A 19,522-nucleotide genomic window follows, 5' to 3' on the forward strand; every position below is an offset into this window, starting at 1 on the left:
TGTGGACAGAAGAAATAGCAGGTGCAAAGGACTGAGTAGTAGGAACCAGGATCCAGTGGGGATTTCCAAATTGCATTCTGCTGTTATTTGTTTTTATTTATTTATTTTTTAAATATATTTTTATTAATTTCAGAGAGGAAAGGAGAGGGAGAGAGATAGAAACATCAATGATGAGAGAGAATCATTGATTGGCTGGCTTCTGCACAACCCCTACTGGAGATTGAGCCTGCAACCCAGGCATGTGCCCTTGACCAGAATTGAAACAGGGACCCTTCAGTCTAAATCCGGCCCTCCGGTCCAGTTTAAGAACCCATTGTGGCCCTCGAGTCAAAAAGTTTGCCCACCCCTGGGCTAGGGCAATGACATTGACTTTTTGAAGAGACCAGTCTGGTTTTCTGGTAGACTTTTTTGATTCATGATTTGTCTCAATGTTTCCTGTGTTATTTAACTCTATCCCTTATCCCCTTTTAAGACAAGACTAAAGGCTTAATTATATTCATATTATCAATCTTTTGTGACACTGTTCATGTCAGATTTTTCTACTATAATTTGATGACTTGGTTAACGTGAAAGTGCTAGATCTTTGCATTGTAAAGGTTCCCCTTACACTTAGTTACAGCCATTAGTCTTTTACACTTAGTTACAGCCAGTAGTCTTTTTGACACTGACCTTTGGACAGTATAAGTCTCTTCTTTAAGCGGGTGTGTCCTTTTGACTTGCCCCCATTGCTCTTTGGGTTGTTTCCTGTCACAACAAGACATCTCAGATTCACCTAGTACTCCCCCCATCCTTGACCTGAAATCAGTCATTTTCTTAGGAAGACCAAGTTGTTTTTTATAGGGAATTCCATTAGAAACCAAGCTCATTGCTGCTAGGTCTTTATTATTTCTAGATCCTTTCAGTGGGCAGAGCTAGAAAAGATGTTTTTTAGAAATCAGAACTTCATATTGATATTTCCAATTTAAAATGTTTATTGATTTTTAGAGAGGGAGAAGGTAGAAACATCGATGAGAGTAAAACATCTACCAGCTGCCTCCTCTATGCCCCCTACTGGGGATCAGGCCTGCAATCCAGACATGTGCCCTGACCGGGATTCAAAACAGTGACCTCTTGATTCATGGGTTGATGCTCAAACACTGAGCCACACTGGCCAGGCTTGATATTTCCAGTTTACTTTGAACATATTGCAGGGCTTTTTGTTTTTGTTTTTGTTTCAAGTAAATTTATTTCCATGTCATTTTTTTTCTGCTTTTTTTCCCTTTAGATTTATATTTGTCTCTCTCTCTTTTTTTAAAATATATTTTATTGATTTCCTACAGAGAGGAAGGGAGAGAGATAGAGAGTTAGAAACATTGATGAGAGAAAAACATCGATCAGCTGCCTCCTGCACATCTCCCACCAGGGATGTGCCCGCAACCCAGATACATGCCCATGACCCGAATTGAACCTGGGACCCTTCAGTCCGCAGGCCGATGCTCTGTCCACTGAGCCAAACTGGTTTCGGCTATTTGTTTCTCTCTTAATGTAAACTGAAAATCTTTTTTTTTAGTTAAACAATGCTTCTATTGCTTGAGTACATAGATATTTTATGCAACCAGCACAGAAGCTGTGGATGACTCATTTCCAATTGGGGGGCAGGACTCGTTTGGTCTTATAGTATTAAGCCAACCTGTGAATACGGGTCTCGATCAGAATCAGACGGAATTTAGCATCCTTATCCTTTCTGTTCCTCTCAAGATGCTTTCGAACTTAATTAAATAGTTGAGATTCTCAGGAAGATCAGGAGCAGGTCCTTTAGACTTAAGAATTCTCAGGATCTTACTGCCTGTCACAAACCGTACTTGTACAACGCCATGCGACTCTCTCAGGATCACACCGATTTGTGTGGGAGTCAGGCCCTTCTTGGCCAGTTTGTAGATCTGCTTCTTCACGTTGTCAGACGGCAATTTCAGCCAGGTGGGGATGCTGCGGTGGTAGGGCAGAGCCGATTGGGACAGGCCCTTCCCGGGAGTGTGCATGCGACCCATGATGGTGGCGGGTTGGCAGTGGAAAAGAGATAAACTGAAAATCTTGATTTTTAGTTCTGTACATTTATTTGCATTATCCTACAGAATACATAAGTGCTGTCTTGTGTGTGTGTGTATGTGTTAGTTAATCCTCACCCGAGGATGTTTTTCCATTGATTTTTAGAGATATTGGAAGGGAGAGGGAGAGACAGAGAGAAACATCGCTGTGAGAGAGACTCATGGATTGGTTGCCTTCTGCATGAACCCCAACCAGGTCTGGGGAATCTGCAACCAAGGTACCTGCCTTTGACTGGAATTGAACCTGGACCCTTTAGTCCACAGGCTGGTGCTCTATCCACTTAGCCAAACCAACTAGGGCAGTGTTGTTGTTTTTATTGATTTGCGGGAGAGAGCGACAGAGAAAAATATTGATTTGTTGTTCCACTTACTTATGCAATCGTTGTTTCTTGCATGTGCTCTAACCAGGGATTGAACCCACAACCTTGGCATATTGGGACAATGTTCCAACCAACTGAGCTACCTGCCTAAGGCCTTTGTGGGATATTTTTGTGTGTCAGTGTGGAAGCTTGCTCCATATGCAAACAGCAATTTGAAATCCCAATTGTGGAATTGCAGAGTACTTTGAATTCTACTTCCTGAAACACCATTTTCATCATGCTTCTCATTTCTCACATTCCTAGAGCCTTCAAAAATATTGATGGGGCAAGAGATTGGAGTCAGGAAGTTAGATTTTAGATAGGTCTTTTGCTAAAATACTTCAAATGTGGATAACAATGACAAGCATCATAGCAGGGGAATCACAGTAAAGGGAATGACATTTTGAAGAATGAGCTAATGGGGGAAGGTGATAGTCTGTATGCAAGATACCATGTAATGGAGCATGTTACAGTTATTTTGCTGATGATTTTAAATTCATTTCAATGACTAATTTATGCTATCTCTTTTTTAAAAATGGAGTCATAGAATTGGGTTCATGTTCTGGTTCCTCTTCTTTTTACAAAGCTATGTAATCATAGGCAAATTAATTTATCTGAGCCCCATTATTCTCATCTGTAAAATATAATTCATAATATGTCCCTGATAGAGTTGAGGTAGGATTAAATGAGTTAATGCACCTGGCACATACCCTCAATACCTATTGATTCCCTTTCCTTTTATCATCTAGTGTAAACACCAGCTGCATTTTAATGATTACTTAAGAACTTGGTACTTAAGAGTCCACGAACTGGCATCACCAAGTTTAGAATGCAGAAAGGTCCTACTGCAGGCTTAATGAATCTGAAGGTGTAGTTTAATGAGATTCACGTTAAAATTTGAGAAGCATTGGAACCTTGAGATTTCCTCCTTTTTCATCTGCATTCCTAATGACTTCGCTGTTCTTTTTACCTTTAACAGGTAGGTTTGCTGTGCACTGTTAAGCTGACACTATTTTAGATGAAATATGTGAGCTCCTGTTCAGAATAATATCTGCAGCAGTATTTACATATTATTATTAAATAGTATTAAAAGTTAGGTTTATCTAGATTTTTTTAATTGTGAAAGATTGATGAGAGCATAAAATATATGCATTTTAAAGAATAATTATAAGCCAACACCTGTGTAACTACTATCTGAGTCAAGAAAGAAAATATTGCTGGTGCCCCAGAGGTACTTTCAGTGTATCCCTCTTTGAGTACAACCATTTATTTCTCTTAGAAGTAACCACTGTTCTGTCTTTTGTGATAATATCCTTGCTTTTCTTGATAGTTTTATCATATATATACTATCTAATAAAGAGGGAATATGCTAATTGACCCTTGCACCATCGCAAAGAGGGTGGCACCCACGCCCAGTAAGGAGGGAATATGCTAATTGAGTGTCCTGCCTTCAAAGATGGCGGCATCCACAGCCAATAAGGGAATATGCTAATTGACTACCATGCCCTCAAATATCGCGGCGCCCATAACCACAAGATGGTGGCATCCAGTTCTCTCAGCCCTGCTGGGGCAGCACGTGTGTGGCAAGGCCGGGCCTGCCGCTCGATGTGCCTGCCTCTGGAGACCCCTAGTCCTCTCAGCCCTCCAGCTGCCCAGGGCTGGCCAGAGGCACAGGCAAGCCTCGTATGGCAGCTGCCCAGCTGCCCAGGGCTTCCCGAGGCTCAGGTAACAAGGGCTGGCTGAGGCTTGCGCTGCCGCCAGTGGCAGCAGCAGAGGTGTGATGGGGCGTCGCCTTCCCTGATCACTGGGTCACCTTCCGCCCCTGAGGGCTCCCAGACTGTGAGGGGGGACAGGCTGGGCTGAGGGACCCCCCCTCCAGTGCATGAATTTTCATGCACCAGGCCTCTAGTCTATATCTATGTGTCTGTCTGTCCACACACTAGAGGCCCGATGCACGAAATTCATGCAAGATTAGGCCTTACCCCAGCTGCCGGCACTGGCTTCCCTCTGGCACCTGGGACGCAGGCTTCCCTCCGGCATATTAAAACGTGCATTCCAATAATTAAAATCAATTTAACAACAACAGTCTAATTAAACTACGTTTTACAGCCTGTAGGACACCTTCTACCAGCTTGTTTTTTTAAAATATATTTTTATTGATTTTTAGAGAGAGAGGAAGGGAGAGGGAGAAACATCAATGGGCTGCCTTCCTCAGGCACCCAACCAGGTATCCAGCCTGCAACCTGGTCATGTGCCTTTACTGGGAATTGAACTGGTGCCTTTTGGTGCTCAGGACAATACTCAACCAACTGAGCCACACCAGCCAGGGCTGGACCAGCTTGGTTTTTACTCTAGATTTAATTGTCCTTCCTCCTAGCTTCTTCCTTCACCAACATGCAAGTTCTTTTCCTTCCTTGTCAGCCAGACAGGCAGATGGGATAGGTAGGTGCTGCTTTGTTGTCAGTATTTCTCTGATAACCTGATCCAACCTCCTTGCATCTTACAAGATTAAACAGCTAGTAAAAGTAAATAAGAAGGCAGTGCTTGTGGAATGTACAGTGCTTATTGGCGGTGTGTTCCTCATTACAATTCGCCTGCTTGTTTCTCCTACGCAATCGTTTCTTTTGAAGGCAGTGGATTTTTATCTTGTTTTTCTGTCTTCTTCAATTTCAACTTACCGAATTTCTCAATCTCAGCCATATCATGTTTTTCAGACATGGTTGCCTAAGGAGATGTAGCAAGGAAAGAGAAAGCAAAAATGAAATTTGAGGGACCACCTTCACATTTAGTGTATGAAATGATAAAGAAACCTCAAATTAGGTTCTGTTTTACTAAGTCATTTTTGTGAATGTATTTTTTGTTAACATACATAATTTTTTTTCACTAACGACTTCCCTTATTTTTAAAGTCTAAAGTTAATGCAGCTATCTTTAAGCTGAAAGTGTGAAGTGTTGAAGTGTATATTTAATGAAAGTGTATTCGTTTGTACTGCAACTAATTTTTGGATAACTACTTCTGCTATACCAGGAGAGGGGACTCAGGAATGTAAAAAACTACTAATGTCAATTCTGCTTGGAAAACTTTTAAAAATTTAGTCCAGAAAAGAAATAGGATAAATAGAAAAGATTTGGTGATTCTGTCTTTGCATATAATTGACTATATTTTGATTATTATAAATTTGATATCTGTACACCAGAGTTTCAGATTTGATCTGTGACTGTACAAATAAGTGGAACAGCAAATGGATGTTTCTCTCTTGCAAATCAATGCATAAATAAGTGGAACAACAAATAGAGTGTCTCTCTCAAATCAGTAAATAAGAATTTAAAAAAAATCCTACTTCTTTATACCCCATTTTTACCATCCCTCTTCTAGTTTTGTCTTTAACCATCTGAACTCTGATTTTATTTTTAATTTTAATTTTTCATATGAAGGTTCTGTGTGTTTTTTCATCAGAATATGAGTTAACATTTAGGTTTTGTTGTTGGCTCTAAAATGAATTCGTAAAGCTGTGTTTGCTTATTCATTCAGCAGCCTTTTGCTGAGGGCTTATATGGATGCAGGAAATAGAATTATTTTCTGTTGTGCCCTGAAGGGAGAGGAGGAGACATAGACAGCTTCAGTACAGTAGTCTCTCCTTATCTGTGGATTTGCTTTCCTGCAGTTAATCAGAGTTCAAAAATATTAAATGGAAAATTGCAGAAATAAATAATTCATCAGTTTGAAATTGTGCATCATTCTGAGTAGAATGATGAAATCTCAAGCCATCCCATTCCATCCTGCCTGGTACGTGAATTATCTCTTTGACCAGCATATCCATGCTATAAATGCTCCATGCCCGTTAGTCACTTAGTAGCCACCTCCATTATCAGATCAGCTGTCGTGTTACTGCAGTGCTTGTGTTCAAGTAACCCTTATTTTACTTAATAATAACCCCAAAGTGCAAGAAGTAATGATGCTGGCAATTCGGATTTGACAGAGAAGCTGTAAAGTGCATCCTTTAAGTGAAAAGGTGAGTATAGTACAATAAGATATTTTGAGAGATGGACCACACACATAACTTTTATTACAGAAATTGTCATAATCTATTTTATTATTAGTTACTAGAGGCCCAGTACACAAAATTCACACACTTGGGGGCAGAGGGGAGGGATCCCTTAGCCCGGATTGTGAGAGGGCACAGGCCAGGCCAAGGGCCCCCACTGGTGTACGATCAGGGCCAGAGAGGTACACGGGAGGTTGGTCAGCTGGGAAGGGACTGCGGGAGGGCTCCAGGGTGTGTCCATCCCATCTCGCTCAATCCTGATCAGCCGGACCCCATCAGCAAGCTCACCTACTGGTTGGAGCATCTGCCCCCTGGCGGTCAGTGCATGTCATAGCGACTGGTCGACCGGTCGACTGTCTGCCCCCTGGTGGTCAGTGCACATCATAGTGAGCGGTTGAGCTTCCTTAGCATATCATTAGCATATTATGCTTCGATTGGTTGAACGGACGACCAGACACTTAGCATATTAGACTTTTATTATATAGGACTAGAGGCCTGGTGCACAAATTCGTGTACAGGTGGGGTCCCTTGGGGTGGCCTGCAGGGATTGGTCCCAGCTTGCGCCCCCAGCCTTGCACCCCCAGCCTTGCAGCCCCGCAGCCCCACCTAGCACCCTGCTGTGGACTGGCGCTGCCCCCTCACCTGCTCCACCATCCTGCCTGCAAGTCGATTGATTGGGGTTGGGCCCCCACCCTGCTCCCTCTGCGCCTGAGAGCCAGGCAATGGCCCCACCCCCTGCTGCCACCGCTGGTCGCCATCTGCAGGGTGATCGGCGGGGCGATCGGTTCCCGCTTGCACCCACCTTGGCCTGGTGCTGCCTGCTCACCTGCTCCACCATCCTGCTGCAGTCCAGCTCTCTTTGGGGCCCATTAGGGCCGGCAGCGTCTCCACTGTCACCCACTGGTAGTCAGCGCACATCATAGCGAGCAGTCGAACTACTGGTCGAATGACTGCTCGAGGGTACTGTTTGGCTTTTATTATATGAGGCTTTATTATATTAATGATTGTTGTTAATCTCTTATTGTGCCTAACTTATAAATTAAAGTTTATCATAGGTATGTACACATAGGAAAAAACATAGTATATATTGTGTTTGATACTATCTGAAGTTTCAGGTATCCACTGGGGTCTTGGAATATATCCCCAGCAAATAAGGGGGGGCTTGTGTATAGTAATTGCTAGTATGCAGGCAGATACTTAGTATTGTGGGAGCATAGAGGAAGAGATAATTGTGCTCTGAACATTTCTGCTGCCGGATGCAGTCAGTTTTGAGTTAATACAGTGTTACAGTGTAATTATTTGGCCCTTTTGCATTTTTCTTACTTTTTACAAAAATTATTGATTTCAGAGAGGAAGAGAGAGGGAGAGAGAGACAGAAGTATCAATGATGAGAGAGAGTATCAGTGGATAGAGCATCAGCCTGCGGACTGAAGGATCCCAGGTTCAGTTCTGGTCAAGGGCGCATGCCCTGGTTGTAGGCTCAGTCCCTAGTGGGGGGCATGCAGGAGGCAGCTGATCAGTAATTCTCTCATCATTGATATTTCTCTCTCTCCCCCTCTGCCTTCCTCTCTGAAATCAATAAAAATATACTTTAAAAAATTTTTAGAATCAGAATTATTCTATACTTTGCATATTAAAATCTAAATATTCAAGCTTCCATAAAATGTAAATTTGGATATTACAGTTACATTACACTTTTTCTACCAAATGAAACATTTTCCTGAACCTCGAATGTATGGTTCTCCATATAGAATTTGCAGAACCTAGAATATCTCCATTGGTGATTGAAAGTAGTACATTTTCCTTGACCATTTATGCTTAGCAATTCTCTGGCTGCTACATTTTCCTTGGCCATTTGTGCTTAGTAATTCTTTGGCTGCTATGTTTTCCTTGACCATTTATTTATGCTTAGTAATTCTTTGGCTGCTACATATGAATATAGAGAATGGCTCTGAGAATTGGTCCATTTCTGCTACTACTCTGTAATAGTCATAAAGTGGTTTCATTTAATATCAGCCATTGTAAAGAATGATAAAGTATACTGCTGCATAGTTTATGGAAATTATTTTTTTATTTCATTAAGGGAAAATTTAATTGTATAACACTGTGGTCGGCAAACTGCGGCTCGCGAGCCACATGTGGCTCGTTGGCCCCTTGAGTGTGGCTCTTCCTAAGCCTTAGGAGTACCCTAATTAAGTTAATAACAGTGTACCTACCTATGTAGTTTAAGTTTAAAAAATTTAGCTCTCAAAGGAAATTTCAATCGTTGTACTGTTGATATTTGGCTCTGTTGACTAATGAGTTTGCCGACCCTGGTATAACATATTGATGAAATTAATCATTGAAAAAACCTGTTGCAGCCCTAGCTGGTTTGGCTCAGTGGAGAGAGCGTCAGTCTGTGGACTGAAGGATCCCGGGTTCGATTCCGGTCAAGGGCACGTATCTCGGTTGCAGGCTCGATCAGGATGCATGTGGTTGGCAAGCAATTGATGTGTCTCTCTCACATTGATGTTTCTCTCTGTCTCTCCCTCTCCTTTCCATTCTCTCTAAAAATCAATGGAAAAATGTCCTCGGGTGAGGATTAAGAACAACAAAAAAACCCTCACTACAGCTGATATCTGTTATTAAATTTGGAATGCTTTATAGAAATAGCTCTCTGAATTTGCTTGTCAAAATAGCTCACAGTTTTCTGATAGCAACAATAGTTATGCCAAATTATTCTATTTCTAGATTTTTTTTGTCAAAACATTGACTGTTGTGATCTAAGGAGTCTCAGATTATGAGCTTCTGTTAATGTAGATAAAATATTAAGTAGTATGTGCGTGTGGTAAATCACTCATGGAGTAAAAAATAGTTTTTACCTTTTGTCCTAAAGGTAATTCTGTAAGTGGCAAGGAATATCCGTACAAGGGACAGTAATTTTAAAATCTTTTATCCGTTTACCTTCTCCCACTTCATTCTCTGAATCCTACTATTCTTCAGAGCTCAAATGCTTGCCTCTGTTTAACTTCCTTCTCATCCTAGTTGGAAGCCATCGCTTTCTTTCCTGGACTATTAAAGCTTCTCATTTGGTGTCACACATCTGTCTTTGGCTCTAACTTGGCTACTCTCTTTGAGAGGAAATAGTGGCTTATCTTCTTTTTGTAATTCCCATGGGAATCTAAGCACAGTATTTTCACATATAGCAGATGTTCCTTTTATGTTTGTTGAATGCCTGCAGTAAGGTAGAAATTTATATTTTACCATTTCCCACTTTTTAAAAAATATATTTTATTGATTTTTTATAGAGAGGAAGGGAGAGGGATAGAGAGTTAGAAACATCGATGAGAGAGAAACATCGATCAGCTGCCTCCTGCACACCCCCTACTGGGGATGTACCTGCAACCAAGGTACATGCCCTTGACCAGAATTGAACCTGGGACCTTTTATCTGTGCAAGGTTGCTGCTTTGCCCTGAAACTGCAGAAGTTCTCATGCTGAGGGATGACTGAGTGCTTCCCATTCAGTCCAGCCATGCATTCCTTAGTTGGGTCTGAGTGCTCTGTTTTACTGTCAGTAAGTTCCCTTAATTGCATTTTTTAACTTTTTAAGATTGTAAGTTTGATTGCATTTTAAATCTTCAGCTTCCTTTTAGGTAAGTAAAGTGTATTCTGATTTTCAGAAAGATGTGTTTACTCCAAGAGGATTGTCAAATGTCCAGTTGTACAGAAATCACAGGCATGATTAATCAAATATTATACTAAGACTAGCAATTACTTTTTAAAAAAATATATTTTATTGATTTTTTACAGAGAGGAAGGGAGAGGGATAGAGAGTTAGAAACATCGATGAGAGAGAAACATCGGTCAGCTGCCTCCTGCACACTCCCTACTGGGGATGTGCCCACAGCCAAGGTACATGCCCTTGACAGGAATCGAACCTGGGACTCTTGAGTCTGCAGGCCAATGCTCTATCCATTGAGCCAGACCGGTTGGGGCTAGCAATTACTTTTAAGTGAAAAACAAAGTACTCTCATTCCCATCTTGAATTTCTTTGAATCTTTTTTAACTCTTTACAACGTACTACTTCTGAGTTCAGAGTAGTTTATTGATATCTGCTATTCTTATAAAATCTTTATGAAGTAGGTAGGGAACTTTCATTACTTAGGGATAAAGAGGTTTTCCTATCTTACTCTGTTACTTACCTGGGTCACATAACATTGCAGCTAGAAACAGTAGCCAAATCTCCTGGTCTCAGAATCTTAACCTTAATTTGTACTTCAGAAGGATTTTCAAAACTGGTTTGAATGTAGTTAGTTGATGTAGTATAGTAATTTTTCAAAGGAAAAAATACCATTGGGCCTAATAAGTGGTTGCTTCAGTACCATTCCTCTTGAATTAGCAAGGGGTCATTGGGTGTGGTATGGGTCATGAGTCTGGCAGCAGACTCTCAGGCCAGCCAGTGTACACCTTAAAAGGTCAAAATTCAAGGAACCATAGAAGTATACTCATTCTGACCAATAAAATATCTTGACAACGTCCAGTGACATATAAGGGTAGGATCTGCTATTTCCTGGATGTACTAATGATGTCATTTCTATTATAAAATAATGTGAAGTCAGCACAAGGGTTTTGTGAGTAGAAATGTCAATAAACCTTGGCTCATTTCAATGTCTAGTGCTAGAAAGACAGGTGCCTAGGCAAATGGTCTCTGCCCTCAGTAGTCCAGTAAGTTGACTTCAAATTGTGGTTTCTCACTTTGGTGAAACGGAGAAGGCCTAACACAAATGTGAAGGGTGAGAAGATTTCTTTTAAAGGCTTTTCATGAAAATCACATTCATTAAATAAGTACACTTACATGTGAAATGTTTTGTAGGGCTTCTTTTGGCATGAAAAAATGAAAAACTGTTTCGGAATGCCTCTATGTCCTCTGGGAATATAAGTGATGATTTCTTTACCTAATCAAGAAAGTGAAAATGAAGGGCTGTGCAAATTGATGCTGCGCATGTAATTACAGAGGCATTGCATCTGAGCCCATCCCTGTGTTTTCGTTGGCGTCTGTGTTCAGGGCCAAGATAGCAGGCATGCTCTCAGGGGCATAGGGTTTGATGCTTGTGTAGGCAGTGAAATGGTTGAATGGTGACAATTGCTTAAAACTGGATTTAACAAAAGTGTGAGTCCTTTCTTTGGATTTGCTAATTTGAGATCTGGAAAAGAAGTAAATTGTTTTATGGAGCCAAACAGATTTATTTTGTTTCTGGGGTAAAAATAGTAATGAAAATATCCTTTTGCAGGTTTTATGATTCAGTTTGTTCTGAAGCAGACCCTAGGCTCACAATCTGTCAAAATATTGTATAGGAGCCCTAACCAGTTTGGCTCAGTGGCTAGAGCGTCGGCCTACGGACCTAAGGGTCCCGAGTTCTATTCCAGTCAAGGGCATGTACCTAGGTTGTAGGCTCCTCCCCGGATGTGGTCAGGGCACATACAGAAGGCAACCAATTGATGTGTTTCTCTCACATTGATATTTCCCTCTTTCTTTCCCTCCCCCTTTCCACTCTCTAAAAATCAATGGAAAAATATCCTCCGATGAGAATTAAAAAAAAAAAAAGTTGTATAAGAAACATCTGTATTTGAGATTCTGTGATTAACTGAAATGTGAAAAATACAGCCAAACTCAAGGAATTGGTTTTTCTGGATTCTTTGGTGAATTTCAGGGCTGAGTAGATGTTAAAAATATGAGAAAAATCAATAAATTTGGGAAGATAGCCAATGGGAGATAAAAAATGATAACTTGAGGGGAAAGAATAGGAGGGCATATAGGAAGTAATTTTTTTTTCCAGTAGAAAAGGGCAGCTTTTCTTTTTCCAGGAAAAAATTCAAATTTTTGTTTTATATTTTACATGACTATATTTTTTTGGATTGAAGTTAGGGCTGGAAATGGAAAGGCCTTCCCTCTAGCAGTTAAGTGTGGGGATAAACAGCTCACCCATAGTGGGGCAGATGGGGCTAACTACCTAGGATCCTTTATCTAATACAGTGGTTCTCAACCTTCCTAATGCTGCGACCCTTTAATACAGTTCCTCATGTTGTGGTGACCCCCAATTTCATTGTTACAAATTGAACATAATTAAAGCATAATGATTAATCACAAACACAATATGTAATTATATATGTGTTTTCCGATGGTCTTAGGCGACCCCTGTGAAAGGGTCGTTCGTCCCCCAGGTTGAGAACCGCTGATCTAATACAACTTACCGTTTACCTATGACAGTACTTCTTAACTTTGGGGGAATGGAGGGAATTGCTGGTGTCCTTTCTTCACCACTACCCCCTCCTCCCCCAACTGGGAGGATTTAGATTGCTCCACCACTTCCAGTTAGCCAATTGGTTATCATCATCAAGATTCTAGCACCCCTTTCTAAGACACATTGCAGTATCATGAGCTAATTTGGTAGATAAATTGTCTTGGAAGCAATTTCATTAGTTTCATGTTTTCATTTTCTTGAATGTGCTCATTCTTCCAGGTTTTTAAAAATATATATTTTTATTGATTTCAGAGAGGAAGGGAGAGGGGGAGAGAGAGAAATATCAATCATGAGAGAGAATCACTAATTGGCTGATTCCTGCACGTCCCCTACTGGGGATTGCAACCTGGGCATGTGCCCTTGATGGGAATCAAACCCGGAACCCTTCAGTTTTCAGGCTGATGCTTTATCCATTGAGCCAAATGGGCTAGGGCGGTGTGTATGTTTTTTAAAAAATATATTTTTATTGATTTCAGAGAGGAAGAGATGAGGGAGAGAGAGAGACATCAATGATGAGAGAAAATAATTGATTGGCTGCCTCCTGCATGCTTTCTACTGAGGAACAAGCCCACAACCCTGGCATGTGCCGTGACTGGGAGTTGAACCCTGACCTCCTGGTTCATAGCTCTACGCTCAACCACTGGGACACACTGTCCGAGCCCTGTGTGTATGTTTTTAACATGTTCTCTTTCTAGAAAATTTAGGGAATACAGATGATAGCACAAAGAAGAAAATTTAAAATCAGCCATAATAATTTTTAAAATTAATTATCTCTGCTAGAGGTAACTTGATCATGGCGTGTTTTAGTAAACTTTAGAGAAGTGCATTACGTATCCAGCTTGGTGAATTTTTCACAAACTGAACCCATCTGTGTAACCATTACCCAATCAGGAAACAACTTTACCAGCACCCCCAGGAGCTTCCCAGTAGTTACCAAAAGTAACCCACTACCCTCACTTGCAACAGCTTAAATTAATTTTGCCTAATTTTGAATTTGACATAAGCATTGTCATGTAGTAAGTACTCTTCTAATTTTTCTTGCTCAATATTATGTTGAGGCTTACCTGTGGCTCCTTGTTGTATGTGCCCTTGACCGGAATCAAACCTGGAACCCTTCAGTTTTCAGGCTGATGCTTTATCCATTGAGCCATTGAGCATTCCATTGTGAATGTGCCACATTTATTCGTTCTATTGTTGAGGGGCATTTGTATTATTTCCAGTTTTTTACTTCCTGGATCTGTTACGATGTTTTCTAGTATAAATATTGCTGTGTATTTGGTATTTTAGCTAGTTAGACCTATTCTTGTACTATTTATTATCCTCTTAAGTGAATTGTGTAAAAGCTAGAAAAACTATTATATCTAAAATCACATCCTCAGAATATTCTCTTTTTTAAATATATTTTTATTGACTTCAGAGAGGAAGGGAGAGGGAGAGAGACAGCAACATCAATGATGAGAGAGACTCATTGATCGACTGCTTCCTGCATGCCCCCTACTGGGGATCAAGCCCGCAACCCAGGCATATGCCCTTGATTGGAATCGAACCTGCGACCCTTCAGTCCACAGGTCAATGCTCTATCCACTGAGCCAAACCAGCTAGGACAGAATATTCTTTAAAAAAAATATTTTTATTGATTTCAGAGGAAGGAAAAGGGAGAGATAGAAACATCAATGATGAGAATCATTGATTGGCTGCCTCTTGCACGCTCCCTACTGGGGATTGAGCCTGCAACCTGGGTATGTGCCCTTGGCCGAAATCAAACCCGAGACCCTTCAGTCCGCAAGCAGAGGCTCTATTCACTGAGCCAAACCGGCTAGGGCCTCAGAATATTCTTATTACTCTTTTAGCACCACAGTTAGTTTTTCCTTTTGAGTGTGAGGTCTTAAATTAAGTTACTGGCTAAGGGAGGCTAATTGTTATTCCCTTTGCTATCTTCCAGTCAGATCCTTGAGTCAGGGGAATTGTTAGAGAACCTGTTTTCTGGCTTTACTAGTATAGTTGTACCTATCATGGTTTTCAGTGGAGAGAAAAAAATACAACCAGAAGCCTTAAGGGATTGTTATTTGGGATGGGCTTGATGCTTGAGCTGTGCCTATCAAATTAAGGTGGCTCACAACTAGTGTATGAAAGTGCTAGAGAACACATTTCATAGTGAGGGTCTCAAACAAATCCTGAACAACTTGGGTGCATTTGCCTACGTTATTTCAGAGCTGCTAGCAGTGTATACTGATGTTTGTTTCTTTCCCACGATAGCTGTCGAGTGGAATGTCATGGCCAGTTCCTCGGACAGTGAAGATGACAGTTTCATGGCGGTGGACCAAGAAGAAACTGTGCTAGAAGGGACAATGGAGCAAGATGAGGAGCCCCAACCAATAGTGGAGGTTGAGGAGACTAGACATAATAGGTCCATGTCTGAGCTGCCTGAAGAGGTTTTGGAATACATCCTATCCTTTCTTTCACCATACCAAGAACACAAAACTGCAGCCCTTGTCTGCAAACAATGGTATCGACTTATCAAAGGTACTGGGGGACAGTGGGATGTGGAAAGTTTATTTATTTATTTAAAATGCGTTTGAATGAATTATTTTTAAACTCTAAATTTTATTTTCTCCTTTTTTTTCTTTTTTCTTTTTAAACTGATTGGAGAGAGAGAAAAAGAGGGAGAGAGAGAGAGGGGGAAAAAAGATGTGAGGGAGAATCATCAATTGTGTCCCCCCGCCCCGTCCCAGCTGGGGATCAAACCTGCAACCTAGGTATGTGCCCTGACTGGGAATCGAACCCACAACCTTTTGGTGTACTGGATGATGCTCCAACTAACTCAGCCACCTGGCCAGGGCTTTTTTCTCTTTTCTTCCTTAAATTTACTATGGTTCTAAAATTTAGTGTTAGTTCATATTGTACATTTCCCTTTTCTTTTTATCCTGAATAGCTTTATAAACAGCTTGAATACTATAGTATTTAATCAATTTGCAGTTTTTCTTCTGCATATTCTTAGAGTTGATCTGATAAGTTGTATTCTTGAACAGGCAAAGTAGGGATGGATATGGGGTAACAGTAATAGCTAACATTATTATAGCTCTTACCATTGTCAGGCACTATTGTAACTGCTTACAGTCCTCTCAGCAAACTATAATAGATGGAGAAACTGAGTGAGGCACAGGTAAGTAACTTAACCACAGTCACACAGATACTAAACGGAGGATCAAAGATTCACAGGCAGCCTGTCTTTAAAGTCCATGATGATGCCATATCATTTCTCAAAGTGGCGAGTTGTGGCAAATAGGGATTTGTGAAAGCATTTACCCCTTGATTTTATCTCTAAACAACACAGGCCTTATGGATATCTTTTACTTTTAAAAATGAGTTTCTCCCTTTTCCCCCTCTATTTTCTAATCAAGATTTCAACTTTAGCTAAATGTTGAAATTACTGGCTGTATTTTATTTTTAATTAATCGATAGCAGTTATTTGGCTTCATTCCATTTTAGGTGGAAAGCCCCTACCCCTTTTTTTAAAAAATAAAGATGACCAAGCCAGTTGAATGATCTTTGATTAAAGGGTTCTATCAATTGCTTCTTTCCTGGTGGAGCAAGGCAGCCAGAAATATGAAAGAGAAAAATCTGTACATAAGAATCAGCCTTAAAAGCTTTTCCTTGCATCAGAGTGGTTCTCATGGGGAATGTGGATCTTGTCACTTATCCAACTCTATCCTGGAGGTCTAAGGACCAGCTTTGTTGAAGCTGCTTATAACAAGTAATACTAGTATGCATAGCCTGCTTCTGTCAGAAGAGTTAGTGGACTCTTCAGGAGAGATTGGCTCCCTACCCTGTGGAAATAGATGGTTTCACCTCTTAAATAGAGGTGGAAGGATCATGGATGAGGGGCTCTGATCTAATCACATGTATGAACGTATTATCGGACATTTATTTATTTACTAGAGGCGCGGTGCACGAAATTCGTGCGGGGGTTGGGGGTGTCCCTCAGCCCGGCCTGCACCCTCTCCAATCTGGGACCCCTTGGGGGATGTCTGACTGCCGGGCTGGACAGTCGGACATCCCTCTCACAGTCTGGGACTGCTGGCTCCTAACTGCTTCGTTGCCCCCAGCTGCCCTCCGCTGCTGGCCTGGTTGCACCCAACTGCCCTCCCCTGCCAGCCATCTTGTGGCGACATCATATGTGATGCCACCTAGGCTTTTATTATATAGGATTTTCTCACCTGAGGATATATTTGTTTGTTTGTTTTTCAGAGGGGAAAGGGGGAGAGAGAGAAACGTCAGTGTGACAGGGGAATATCAATCAGTTGCTTCTTAGTGGATTGCCTCCTGTACACCCCTCCCCACCACGAGGGATTGAGCCCACAATCTGGGTATGTGACCTGCCCAGGAATCAAACCATGACCTGGTTCATAGGTCAGTGCTCAACCATTGAACCATACAAGCTGGGCACACTTTCACTTTTTAAAACAGACTTTCTTAATTACAAATAATTGAGTTATAAATAATAATAGTCCATTATAAACTAATTATTATCTCCTTGTTTAAGATGGAGAATGCTTAGTTGCCATGGCCTAATGATAGATATTTACTGAACACCTATTATATTCCAGGTACTGTTTTACCATACTCTTTATCACTAAGCTAAATTGTCTGCCAGCCCCTTTGCTTTGGAGTTAATAACACCAGTTATTTTGCTGTGTTGCATCATGATATAACATAAAGGGGAGCAGAGTTACAGAGTGAGCTAATTTTGTAACTTTGAGCAAGTCATTTAACCTTCCTGAACTTGGAAAATGAAAGGATTGGATCTTCCAGTTTTAAAACTCTATGGTTTTCTTTTCTTCCTTTTTTAAAAAAATAAAATTATTTATTGATTTTGAGAGAGAGCGAGAAACATTGATTTGTTGTTCCACTTATTTATGTATTTATTGGTTGGTTCTTGTATGTGCCCTGACCGGAGATTGAACCTGAAACCTTGGCATATCGGGACGATGCTCTAATGAACTAAGCTACCAGGCCCGGTCTCTGTTTTCTTTCTTTGAATGAAAAATCAAAGAAATTTGGAGTTTTTCAAAGAGACTTATGTTTTATAAAATTATAAAACACTTAAATGGTTTTAATAATTTGATTTACAAGTGAAGTGTCTAGGCTGAGGCCTTTGTTACTTTTGTCTTTAGGTGTAGCTCACCAGTGTTATCATGGTTTCATAAAGGCTGTTCAGGAAGGAAACATTCAGTGGGAGAGTCGGACTTACCCTTATCCTGGAACCCCGATCACTCAGCGGTTCTCACACAGTAAGTATTTACTGAGAAAGCAGATCCCACCCTGCCTGTGTTTCCAAAAACTACTTTGGAGACATGTATTTTGTCTGACCTTTTAATGATGAGAATGTAAAATGAGGACTTACATTCATTTTACAATCAGAATTAGGGAAGAACACGAGCCTAAATACATTGTTGGTACTTTGGTATAATTTTATATTCTGCTTTTCATTGATTTTTTTTGTAGTATTTCTACTCCAAAGAGGTCAAGGTGTTATGCTTAGACTTTTAAACATCTGACATCATGTAAGACGAAAACAAAGGAACAACATACACGAGAGTATTTCTAGATTTTGCGCCAGAGTTTTACAATAGCTCTTTATTTTAACTTAGTGTATGTTCAGCAAACACGAATTTGCCTGGAGTCACACAAAGTTTTTGAATGTGAAGATTATTGATTATAAAATATAAATTTAAATAGTAAAATTATAAATAAAATGTCCTGGCAAATAGATATAGAGTTTTAAAATTATTCTAGAATTAACTCTCTATTTTTTTTTATATTTTATTGATTTTTTTACAGAGAGGAAGGGAGAGAGATAGAGAGTTAGAAACATCGATGAGAGAGAAACATCGATCAGCTGCCTCCTGCACATCTCCTACTGGGGATGTGCCTGCAACCCAGGTACATGCCCTTGACCGGAATCGAACCTGGGACCTTTCAGTCCGCAGGCCGACGGTCTATCCACTGAGCCAAACCGGTTTTGGCTAAAATTAACTCTCTATTTTAACTGATTTTTGTAGATACATTTTATTCTATTGTGATTCATATCCTTCCATCAAAGTGAAATTGAGATGTATATTATAGGCCAGTAAAGGTGCATTTATTAATGGGTCTGCAAAGAGAGAGCTCACCGAGGGAGAGGAGTGCCTTTTAGAAAGTTCTCATAATTACTGCTTTAATTATATTATTTTTCTTTTCAGAAACTTTCAGTGCCTATCTATTGCCTACAAGATAAAAGCTAAACTTAGTCTAATATTCAGAGCCCTTTTTCTTTTGACCTATGTCTAAATTCACCACTTCATCTCCCAATGTTTCCCAAGAGCTCTCCTCTTTCAAGCTATCACTTTGTCATACTTGTTTCTTCCTCCCTGGAGTATTCCCATCCACTTAGCAGAAGCTTGCCTCTCCTTGAAGATTCAGTTCAAGTTCTAGCTCCTTCATGAAACCTTTTCTCTCTCTAGCCCATAGAAAATATGTTTCTGTTCTGAGCTTATGTTTATGTTGCCTAGAATTCTAATTTGGCACTTAATGTCTTTCATTTTTAGCTTATATGTATGTGTCTTTTTAAAAAAAAAAAACTGTATTTTGCCCTGGCCGGCTTTGCTCAGTGTATAGAGCATCAGCCTGCGGATGCACATACATGCCTGGGTTGTGGGCTTGATCCCCAGTGGGGGTATGCAGGAGGCAGTTGGTCGATGATTACTTCTCAT

At 40.5% G+C, this 19,522-nt stretch overlaps 2 protein-coding genes and 1 pseudogene across 4 annotated transcripts in view; 1 reads left to right on the plus strand and 2 right to left on the minus strand.

Moving 5' to 3' along the window:
- The window catches only part of FBXO42 (F-box protein 42), an 89,498-nt gene that overhangs the window by 10,240 nt on the left and 59,736 nt on the right, over window positions 1-19,522 (plus strand). Inside the window, exons 1-3 of one of the 3 annotated variants that reach the window (XM_015565855.1) lie at window positions 6,432-6,455; window positions 15,027-15,293; window positions 17,945-18,061. In XM_015565855.1, the coding sequence (XP_015421341.1) occupies window positions 15,044-15,293; window positions 17,945-18,061 (367 nt within the window). In that variant the 5' untranslated portion in view covers window positions 6,432-6,455; window positions 15,027-15,043. Of the gene's footprint in view, window positions 1-6,431; window positions 6,456-15,026; window positions 15,294-17,313; window positions 17,378-17,944; window positions 18,062-19,522 lie in introns of those variants that run through there. The other 2 variants (XM_015565856.1, XM_006766680.2) reach the window with 2 other exon arrangements.
- On the minus strand, window positions 1,587-2,038 carry LOC102755390 (annotated as a pseudogene).
- LOC102757534 (thymosin beta-4-like) lies at window positions 5,046-5,189 on the minus strand. Its single transcript, XM_015565858.1, has one exon. The coding sequence runs from the start codon at window positions 5,159-5,161 to the stop codon at window positions 5,051-5,053; it is 111 nt and encodes a 36-aa protein (XP_015421344.1). The 5' UTR covers window positions 5,162-5,189; the 3' UTR covers window positions 5,046-5,050.

This window comes from Myotis davidii, unplaced genomic scaffold, assembly GCF_000327345.1.
Source record: "Myotis davidii unplaced genomic scaffold, ASM32734v1 scaffold299, whole genome shotgun sequence".
Taxonomy (NCBI): Eukaryota; Metazoa; Chordata; class Mammalia; order Chiroptera; family Vespertilionidae; genus Myotis; species Myotis davidii.

Coding starts and splice junctions, on each gene's coding strand:
- LOC102757534 (XM_015565858.1), bottom strand. CDS start 5,161: ATGTCTGAAAAACATGATATGGCTGAGATTGAGAAATTCGGTAAGTTG.